This window comes from Taurulus bubalis, assembly GCF_910589615.1.
Source record: "Taurulus bubalis genome assembly, chromosome: 7".
Lineage (NCBI taxonomy): Eukaryota > Metazoa > Chordata > Actinopteri > Perciformes > Cottidae > Taurulus > Taurulus bubalis.
Window position 1 is genome coordinate 24309839 of NC_136595.1, and position 11728 is coordinate 24321566.

At 41.0% G+C, this 11728-nt stretch overlaps 1 protein-coding gene across 1 annotated transcript; it reads right to left on the reverse strand.

The window, feature by feature from the left end:
- Window positions 1-5177: 5177 nt before the first annotated feature.
- mef2b (myocyte enhancer factor 2b) lies at window positions 5178-11295 on the reverse strand (the record flags this gene model as incomplete). The annotated part of the gene is made up of 8 exons (XM_079221170.1): window positions 5178-5490; window positions 6292-6403; window positions 6892-7006; window positions 7145-7293; window positions 8139-8328; window positions 8836-8964; window positions 9140-9343; window positions 11242-11295. The coding sequence occupies 8 exons, from the start codon at window positions 11293-11295 to the stop codon at window positions 5178-5180; spliced, it is 1266 nt and encodes a 421-aa protein (XP_079077296.1).
- Between the last annotated feature and the right edge of the window lie 433 nt (window positions 11296-11728).

Here is an 11728-nt window from a genome sequence, read left to right on the forward strand (position 1 = left end):
TCAACATGAACCTTTTAGATGTATCTATGCCTAATGTTCCCTGAATAGTTCTGAACAGAACATTGTCAAATGCTGCATTTTAAGATGTTTAATTGGTACCGGGGTGTGTGTTAGTACTTCCTCCCTGTGTAGATAAGACGTTGTATTTTTGCGAGGGACACTTTGTCTCCCTCAAGGAACCGATTCACGAGTGCTAAACGTTTATTCGTTATCTAGTTTTTCTGCTTTTGATCGCTGAATAGTGTGCAGAGCTCAGATCCATTGTGTCGTAATGAACGCAGCTGAGTCATGGCTGCGTGTCGGCCAAGAACCGGAGAGCTGTTGCTTTCGTCCCAAGAGTTTCCTTCAGTATTCCCAAGTGCCTGGGAGGTCAGGGATTTTGAGACAATTTTAAAATCTCCTTTCTCCCGAATTATGCGTATTTAGAAAGAATAGAATCTGGTAATAGATGACATTCAAGACTCTAAACCCGTTTCTGTTTTTCCTTTTTTTTTAATTATTTTCAAACACTATTCGCTGGCAACAATTTTCGTTGCAGTGTCTTAATTATCGTTTTTTGTTTTTATTGCCAACCAGTCACGTACGTGTGCGTTTAATCAAGGCCTACTTTGAGTTTTGTGTCTGTGGATTTTATTTATTTATTTATGAAACGTTGCCTCGAATAACTTGTCATTTAGAAATGACACAGATGCTGTTATTCTGAACATTTTTGTGGCAATTTCTGATTTTTAGATGGTATATTTCAATTGAATGCTCTGAAATCATTATACTGTGAACTTCATATGAAAATGTTGCTTTTTTTTTTTTTTTCCTGAATGCATGGTGTGCAAACTTCTGGCTGTAACCTGAACGTTTTTGTTTTGTGTGGCTCAATAAACCGTTTATTATTTTCAGTCTGGTGTTCCCTTCGAGGAGCGTGGGAGATACTGCCGATTTGAAACATTTCCTTTTAAAGAAGTCGGTGCTCCGGTTGACAAAAGGCATCGTGCATGACAATGGAGCGTCTCGCCGCGGTCCTGACCTCTGACCCCCACAACCTCCTGAGAAGATCATTTTTAATCGCTGATAATGACTATGAACCTGATGCCCCTCAGGAGTCTGGGAAGAAATATCTGTGGATGCTCAACTTGGCAACAGGAGCTGCTGTTCTTCTTGAAATATTCCAAAAAAACATTCAAACTAGATTTAGTGGCTTCGTGACATTATCAAAACATTCAGACAGTCGTGTATCAACAGTTGTGGAACGTGACCTTTGTCTGAAAGTCTAAATGATTTATCGGTGATATCGTTTGACTTCCACGGCCAATCAAAAGCCACAAAGGTTCTCCAGTTTATGGAGCGACGGCCACTCGGCCGGCTTTCTTCACTGGAGGACTTCAACAGTCACGGAGTGAAGACATTTGGGAGAGTACCAGTTAATAATCTGACATCCCATCTATTATGCCTGTTTAAGATTTAGCATTGGGATGTCGTGTATTAATAGCATTAACACTTTATATGTCTATAATGCATTTTAGACATGCATATAGTGGGTTAGAATCAGCTTATAGCAGTGTATAATTTTTAGCAATCATTTTAAAGCATTTTATAATGACTTAAAGGTCAAGTATCATGATGCTTCATAATTGCTGCTAACTCACCGACGTTTTATATTCGATATTTTTTATTCACTTAAAGCAAACAATGACCACTTAAAGTAATTAAATTAATATGCATCTTATAATACATTGCAAAAAATAGGAATTAGAATACACTATAATTGAGTGTATTAAAAAATATTATGAAACTTGACCGTATAATTAACATGTATAATGTGTTCTGTTTACTGTATTAAAGCATTCTGAATATTTGAGTGCTTTTATACTGTACACGTTATAAGTAAGCTCATATGCATCATAGACATGGGCGCCATTGAAAGTGTCACAACAATGTCCAGGGAAAGTATTTCTAAGTTATTGTTTGACGTGATTGAGGAGTTGAGTTTGAGTTTCTCTCTTCGGGGACGTTCAGCATGGATCTCTGCTCTCTGAGCCCGATGAACTGAAAGGTGACGAGCTTGACGTATCTATATAATCACATTAATTATGTGCATCTGTGCTGGAGGCCTCCGGGGGTGGAGGGCCCCCCACAGTCTGAGCTGTGGACTGCAGAGGGGCCAAGTCAGGCGGGCTGCGGTCGCTATAGAAACCAGGATGTTTTGTGCATGTGTGTGTGTGTGTGTGCAGGACCCAGACGTGCCCTACAGACTGGGCCGGCCCGCTCTCAGGGGAGCAGACCAGACATGACCCCAGTGAGAGCCTCTTGTCCTTTAGGGAGGGGAGACCACAGAGTGGCCCTGGACCTTTCCTGTGCCGGATGTTTTATATATATATATATATATATATATATATATATATATATTTGAAGACATAAAGGTCCCTGGGCTTTTAAGTGGCCCTTTCTTGTTCCTCTGGTTTGGTGTCTGCGTGGTGCGCCGCCTGACACGGTAATGAGGGAGTGAGTGCGATGCAGCGGAGGATAGGACTAAATAAATGGACACATGAAAGCTTGGTAGCCACACAGCGCAGGACATTTTATCTGTCTTCAGATTGAAGTGTACAAGAAGAAGAAAAAAAACCTGTGGCAACAGTCACATTTCTTTGTAGAAAATAAAAAGCAGGGCAAGGCCACCGTACAAAGCAAACGTTTTTTTATTTAAAAGGAATCACAACAAATGTCAAATAGAAATCTGTCTTTGTTCTGTTAGTGAAGCATTCAGCAAACATATATATATATATATATATATATATATATATATATTTTTTTTTTTTTAAAAACTCAACCCCCAAAAACATCAGAATACTGATCATTTGGTTCTTCATGCTGATATTAATCCACGTAACTGCATTTTTAAAAAGTCAAATGAGAAAAGAGCAAATTCCACAGCAGCCCTTGAGCTTGAAGACACACACAGTTGGTGAGGAAGAGTCGGCTGCTCGTCTTCACGGTGAACCTCTGAGTGAGTCCTGTCACAGAAGATTAATTAATCACCAATAGTTATGGCTGGCCAAATCCCAATTGTGTGAAATAAAATGACCCCTTGTGGACAATAGGTGGAAATTCATTCAAACCCAAATTCTAAATATATATATGTTGTCATTTGTAGAACAAAAGTTGAATATGCCAAACTAAAATGAACATTAATACAGCGCAAAGTACATTTACAGATATAATGAAAACCAAACATTCCTCAATAAAAATAAAAAAAGATGTGTGGGTATTTTTTTAATGAAATATTTAGTGAATATTTAGACTCGTTCATTACACGGTGACTCATATTTCTAAATATCATAAGACAATGATGTCTGTAAAGCTGAACTATGCCTACAATATGCAGCTACTAAATAAAGCCCTTCAAACGATTAATATAATTTAAATCAAATCAGACCCAATGCAGACAAACGCACCATGTCTTTGGCTTTTGCAGCATTTGATTGCAATGCTTAGAGATGATATTTAAACACTTTGGTCTTTAGTTGTAGACTGCCATAACTTTATTGATGGGGTAAAGTAAAAAAAAGAAAGAAAGCAACATTATTTGGAGGAAAAATACAACTAAAGCTTATAGCTCATCCACAATTACAATCTAACAAACAAGCAGAAATAAGCCATTTTCAAACTTCCCAAGGAAAACATCATCCAAGTCCCTGAGAGACATGACGCCCAGCATTTTAAAGGATATTCATATTTCATTTTAAGTCTGTCTTAAAAATGTTACTTTAAAACAGAGATCCTCCGATGCACAGTAAGACGTGGGGGGACGACAACATTCAGTCGTCTTTGTGTAAAAATGCATTTTTTTTTATGAATCTGGAGTTTATACGATGCTTAATTAAAGCAATTTTGACATCTTGCATAATTGCAGCATTTTTTAGTACAAACGACTGAAGCAATTTGCCTTGCTTCATGAGATTGTGCTCGACAAATACATTAGACTTGATTATCCCTCCACCGATGGGCGGATTATGACACAACCTAGGAACAGACGTACATATGAACACGACACACAGTCTCACTTTAGTTGTTTGACCTCTTTTGTGGTCATTTAGAGCCTCTTTGAAGTCGCTTTGTGTCTCTTTGTGGTTGTGTTGCCTCTTTTCACCGTCACCTGCATGTGAGTCTCTTTGTGGTCTCGCTGCTGCATTTCTTTGAGGTCATTTTGAGTCTCTTCCTGGTTGGTACCTGTCTCTTTGAGTGACATTTTATCGGTGAAGGCCAGGAGGGCCCCTGACACTTTGGGCCTCCCGGGCACAGAACCAATGGGCCCTTTCAGCAAACCTTCCACTCCACCAATGCAAAGTAGGAATTATGTATTAAAAACAGAAGCCTCCAATTAGCTGAATTCTAGGCTGCATACGGTGGATTTAGTCGCCCATTTCTTACATTAGAATATCATTATGAAGGGATTTTATCGCTGCAATTCTGGACAGGAAGAAGAACTTTCGGTGCTCAAAAAAAAACTCTTTTCAGTGAACATAAAATGTGAATTCATCCTTTAAAATGTCTTTAAAAATGTATTTGGATAAAAAAGTGATAACTGTGTTTACGTGTAGAGACCATGTGTTCAGGGCTAAAGGCTAAAACGTGGGCAAGAGGGCGTGATGAGTCATTTTCCATCTGCCATTTGCTTTTCACTGTAGCATTGATACGAAAACAGTGACGGTTAATTTGACCACAGGGACAGGCGGATATGCACCGAGACGGTTTTGCTGCTTTGGAGGAAGTCAGCTGGTCCCGATGTGCTGCTGCAGCGACGCTTCAACAAAGCAAAACAAAAACAAAAAAAGAACACATTTCATATTGTATTTTCACATTAGCGCCACCACACATGAAACTAAACCTAACCAAACAAAAAGAAAATGTCTGTGCATCTCGTCTCCTCGTGGGATCAATCAAGTGATGCAGAGAAAAATTCTCCTTCGCCCAGGAGAGACCAGCTCTGTGTGAGGAGACAAAGAGAGGCATTCCTCTCTGGGATGATGGGGACCAATCGAGCCCATCTCGCTATCTTCTGCGTTATATATATATATATATATATGTGTGTGTGTGTGTGTGTTTGTATGTGTGTGTAGGAGAGGACTGGTTTGGATGAAAGATAGCTGATTCTATGGGAGATGGTGTTAGACTGCAGCAGCCAGTTATCTCTGCCACCCATCACTTTTCTCCAACTGCCTGATCGGCTGCCCTCCTTCCTCTTCGTCTTGCGGGTAGCGGGCTTTGGGAAAGTCCTTCGTCTCATTGGCCTGACGGGCTTCCGGAGGGGTTTGGCGAGCCGAATCCGGGTTGCTCATTGGAGAGTGCTGCCTGAGGTGGTGCAGAGGAGGGGAGACGGGCGAGGGCATGTGCTCCGGGGAGCTACGCTCCAATTTGATGCTGAGGTTGAGGGAGGGCATCTGTGGAGAGGTTGAGGAGCAGGATTGGGACGGGAAGGAGCACCCTCCGGTGGACATCCTGGGAACAACAAGACAAGAGAGACGCTTCAACTTTGTCAGGTGTGCAAATATTTCTTCAGTGCAGCTTAAACACAGTTTTATGGAGTTAAAGTGGTTTGATTGGATGAAAAACATATATCTTCAATTTAAAGATAAATAAAAATGTTTAATGAAGATTTCATTAATAAGATCTTTACTGACTTAATCATTAAGTTCTTTATTTTACATTTTACTTTTTTCACTTTTTTCATGTGTTATGGATTTACATACTTTTCCTTTTTTTATTATGTATTGTATCCTTTCTCTCATTTTCTTTGTTTCTACTTGATATCATTTTTTAACTTATATTTTATTTATTTTTAATGCATTTAATGAATTATCATTTTATTATTATCAATAAAATATATGTATTTAAAATGTTCTTGTTTGATTAATCATTTTTCTTTAATACAATCTGTTATTTTTCTTATCCTTTTCTTTTGATTATAAAGTTTTAAAATACAATATATATATATATATATATATATATATATATATATATATATATATATATATATATATATATATATTATATTTTCTTTATTTTTGTCTTACTGTTTACCATATTGTTTTGCATTCTGATGCTGACAATTGTATCACATTGTTTCATGTATACAAAATGTAATGTTTGTTATGTTTGTGTTGCGCCTGATGAAGATGTTGCACAGCACGAGTGAATTTAAAAAAAAATCCCTGCCGGAGCAAAGACTAGAGTGCAAATTCACTTTTCTGCCATAATTCATCCTCGCAGAGGTACCATATCACACATTAATATCCTCACCCTGGGCTTATATGAGGCCCATGGGAGTCCTGAGGCGGCTGTGCCTGCTGCCAGGGGTTCACTGCTCCTCGTTGCAGACTAACAGAGTGATAAAAACCAGCTTGGCTGTACTCTGGAGAGAGAAAGATATTCATCAAAAGATGAAAAAAAAGAAGACAAAGATTTTAATAAATCAGAATCAGTGAATGATCGGATGGCTTGTCTTCACTATAAAACGATAGCTGGACCAGTTTGCTTTCTTGCAGAGGGTTAGAACATACTCATGTCTGTACTATGAACATGAATCCAGCAGCTGGTTAGCTTAGCTTAGCTTAGCTTAGCATAAAGACTGGACACCGGGGGAAACAGCTAACCTAGCTCTAAAACTAATTATCAATTAACATGTTTTATCTTACTTCTTTAATCCATATGATCAGGAGTTCTGTGCAGGAGTATTTATTGTATTTATTTGGACACACTCTTACAATATTTATGCTGAGCTAAGCTAATCAGCTGCTGCTGGATTCCTAACACACAGACATGAGAGCGGTATCAATCCTCTCATCTAACCCTCAGCAAGAAAGCAACCTCCACCGGGTAGATGACGCACGGCGGACGCACCAGAGGCTCCAGGAGACGGGAGGCCGTAGCCTCCCAGGCTGTGGCCCAGCAGGCCGGCCTTGCCCATGGCTACCATGGAGCTGTTGCTGTGCAGGCCCTGGTACAAGACCTGTCTCTGAGGGAGCAGGGAAAGAGCAACAGTCAAACAATCTCCAGAGCGACATCATCGCATGCATAAAACATGAATATACTAGCGTGTGAGGAGTGTGACACATTGCAGTGAAGCTCACGCTGAATAGCGGCAGCCACTTACAGCAGAGCTCTGGTTAGCGCGCGAGGCCCCCATGCCCTGGTTCACAGCATCCAACCGCAGGTTCTCGCTGCCCAGGTTCAGAGGAGGAGGGCTTTTCATCTCCAGAGCTCGATTCAGGTTGCCGTGGGAGAACACGGAGTAGCCGATGCCTACGAAGCAAAAAAAGAAGAAGAAGAGAGGAGCAGGAAGTGAAAAGAGATGTGAGCTTGTTTCAGTCACAGAGGGATAATTTATTCTCTGTGATACATTTCTTTTCACCTCTCTCCGTTTCTGTGCACAAGTGTGATACACATTGAACTTCTTCTTTTTGGTTGATCATTAGAATAACGGACAACGTTTTTGCACTGATCCCAAAAATCAGAGTCAATTAGAAAATCCTGAAGGCGGTCAATGATCTCAGAACATCAGAGAGTAGCAGAATACTGTAGAAGAGGCAAGACTGGCAGGTGTGATACGTTCTGTACAAAAACCACAGAGATGGTTACAGCCGCTGTTCACGCTGGTGGAGGGACAGTTTCACAAAACAGACCGACTGCATGTGTGGATGAGTGCGCACACACACACACACACACACACGCTTGCAGACGCGCACGTACGCACACACTTCCTGTGAGTTCACAGCCAGCTGCACAGAAGGTGGAAAGTACACAAGTGAACTGTGCAGGGAGGAGAGCGTTTAGCAAGACACTAGAAAAGCATTTCATTGATCAGCATGCGACATGCTGCGTGTTTATTTTCAGGCTGAAACATGATCTTTACATTCTGCAAAAAATATACTGGTGTTTTTGAAAAGCTATATTTACCAGAGAGTTTTAATTTAATGCCAGCAATCATCTTTTCATTATTTTTTTATTATGTACATTTCAGGTTGTCATAAAACTAGTTTTTTTTGTGTTGCAGCATCACGCGGAAGTCAAATACAATGGTACTGTGAAAGAGTATAAAGAACATTAAACACACGCCGAGGACATCTGTTTCATACAGGTGTGCTCACCTGAGTGTGGAGACATGAATGCGGTTTGTGCGTGAGGCACAGCGGGGCTGGCAGAGCCGGGTCTGGAGCCCAGAGATTTAAAGCCCGGGGATCTGTGGGGCGCCATGTTCGGTCCGGAGGAGTTGGGGAAGCCGTTCTCACAGCCCGAAGACACCAGGAACTGGGCCTCCGGTGAGAGGAGGGACGGAGCCTGAGGAGTGAAATAACAGCGTGAGAATTAAAGTCCAGAAACTGTCAGGAAGTGAAGAAATATCTAGTCATTTTAGGATGTTTCAATTCATTAAAATGATGAGAATTATGAGAATTCATGTGGTGTGTGTGTGTGTGTGTGTGTGTGTATGTGTGTGTGTGTGTGTGTGTGTGTGTGTGTGTGTGTGTGTGTGTGTGTGTGTGTGTGCAGTGGATGCGCGACAGCAGATGTGTGTGTGTGAATGTGTGTGTATGGATGAATGAATATATACTTTATTAATCCTCAAGGGGAAATTTGGTATCGAATTAGCAGCAATTTACAGACAAAATATAAAAAACAACAGGGATGAAAGATACATACAACTATAATAATAATACAAATAAAAAAAGCTGGGATGAAAGATATGTACAGCACAAAAAGTTGAATTAAGAATTTTAGGAATTTTACTTAAACAATAGAAGTGCAAAAATGCAAAGTATGTGTGTGTGTGTGTGTGCGGTTACTGACGTAGAAGCGTTGGCGAGCCAACGAGAGATCCATCCCCTCGCTGACGGGATACTTTTCTGCAGCCACCTGCATGCTCTCCTCATTGTCGAGCTCCACGCCTTCCAGATCGAGGCCTTTCCTGCGCAGAGTCTGAAACAGAACAGAAAGTGCACGTGGAAAAACCCCCACGATAAAAAATGAAGATTTAGTAAAGCAACATAATGAAGGATTCTCTTCCAAAACAGCCTGAACTTCAACGTGAATGCTTCCTGCTCTGAAATGATAACGACTGCATCGTGCTTCACTGTCATTTCCTTCACAGCACCTCCAGTATGTCCGTGTTGGTGCGACTCTCGTGCGGCTCGCTGTACTCGGTGTACTTGAGCAGCACTTTGTCCATGTCCGTGCTGGCGTACTGGAACAGGCGGTTGGTGCTGTTGAAGATGATGAGGGCGATCTCGCAGTCACACAGCACGCTCAGCTCGTACGCCTTCTTCATCAGGCCAAACTTGCGCTTGGTGAAAGTCACCTAGAAAACAAACAGACACACACGCAGAGGTTTGTGTTATCTTGCTGAGTTAAAGGAGTATTTCAATCCTTAATCGATCAAAAAGTAAAATGTGTGAAAATGTTTTGGTGCAGGAATGAATAACTGGTATAAATATCGCCAGAGTGTGTTGTAGTTGCCATGTAATCGGCCTTTTATTATTCTTTTGTGTTACCAGATTAATGATTGTTTAGAAAAGAAGAAGAAAAACCACACACATCCAAACTGATTGCTTGCCCACACTAACAGCGTTGACAGTCAGCTATTTCAATCACAAGTTTGTCCCAGAAGCCTTTGCAATCTGTGCAGGCAGCAGACAACACTGTCTGTCCTCACACCCGCAACACAAATAAGGAAAAAGTCCTCCCAAAAAAACAACCTTATCACCAAAAAAACATTCAGTCCTGAAGATCAGATATGAAGAACAAATCGTATTTGCCAGCACCGTCTAATACGTTTTTTTCTTCTTCTACGCTGTGTATGATTGAACTGTTATATTTGTGTTGTCCTACTGATTAGCACAGTAATAGGCTACGAGCATGATGTGAACATTTCTGTCACGATGCAGTATGCCTCACATTACCTCAGTGTGTGGTGACCCAGTCATACTCATGTAACTTCTGGTTGTATAGGTTGACGTCAACACTGCTCTGTATATATATATATAATCTGCTTTACCGGATTCATCTTCCATCAAACATCCTCTCCGGTACCGCCAGACGCGTCTTATCTTTTTCACTTCATGCTCGCTCTGTTAGAGTGCTCGGTCCATTCTGTTCAGTGTGAAAGAGCCCGAGTGCCACGGCTGACCTTTTTGGAACCGGAAAAAAAAGAATCTCCCTTTCACTGTTCGATCCTTCACATTTTGTTAAATTCACAGCAAACTTTCGGCTCTGACGCTCAAGTCTCACCCAGCGCTGCTTTTACACCTATTTGCCTCCAAATGTGGCCCTCCATATGCAAGTGAGAAAATGAAGCATGCAATTACTGTAAAATGCAGATATCTAGACGTCAACGTGTGATATTTCCTCCACAGTCTTGTATGAAGAAATCGTTTCCACATTAACGCCTCATGCTAAGTCCCTGCTGCATGGTGCACAACATGTCTTTTTACATCCAAATCAGTGTGTGTTTGCGAGTCCAATGCAGTACTGGACTCTATAATGTGACAATGCCGTCCTCCTGCACTCTCACACGAGGCACTAACACCTATGAATGTACTAATCTTTGCACCGCAGCAGATCTCCCTCTTGTTGTTAATCCTGTATGCACACCTGATTTTATGATCGGCACATTTTGTTTGAGATTTCACATTTATGACTATAAACTCCTGCAAACTCTTTCGAACCCCAGACTTTAAAATACTGTATGTATGTTATATACATTATGTTTTGAGAGACTGTGATAATTCGCAAAAACACTGCATTAATTCACAGCAGAAAGTCGCTAAAAAGGTATGCTAGGATGTTGGGTGACAGAGAATGTGCCGAATGCAAATGCAGACCACTGTTCTTCCTCAGATGTATTGCACATGCTGGTGTGTTCTTCATATTGTGACAGTGTTATGCCCCCTCTTAGTCGACTAGTCAACTAATCGTTTGTTTTAGTTGTCGGTTTTTATGCTTATTCATGCTGAATGACTTATTTTCAAAGAAACGTATGAGCACATCTCTTTTGTGTGATAATTTGTGGAGAAACTAAACCGCTCGAGTAGTCGACAACATCGTATTTGTGTTAGTCGACTAAGAATTAATTTGGTCGAGGACGACCGCGATATCTCACCTTGCTTTATCACTATATATTGCAATATATTGTAACCCCTGTCATACAGATTATCGCCGAACATATGCAGAAGAAAATATAAATGAAATATTGCCCACCTGTCTATTCCTCTGGTCCAGAATACGAGATATTTGTATTTTCTTCCTCCCCATTGTTTCTGCTGTCTGGCACTCTGACACCTGTGAAATAAAATATAACAATGTTCCAGAATTGAATATGTTTTTTGTTGTTGTTGGCATTCACACTGCTGCAGTGATCACCAACAAAATGAATGTGATATTAAACACTTTCCCGTCTCTCTTTCAAAAGAAAATGCAAAAGTTGTGTGGAGTGTCACATGTGTTCGCAGCGGCCACTGAGCGGATCTTCAATAACACTCCTCTTCAAATCATTCTAGTGGGAAAATGTCATCCATTTGGTTGAAATGACTCAAGTCTCTTTTCCTCCTTAGTAAGGGCAGGGTTGTTTATTTTTACCACCATGAGGCGATGCGGTCTAAAGTTAGGGCCGGCGGTCCACACAGTCTGACACCCACAGTCTGGGTCACCCCCGGGCCAGCGGCTCAGTGCTCGGCTGCACCGCACG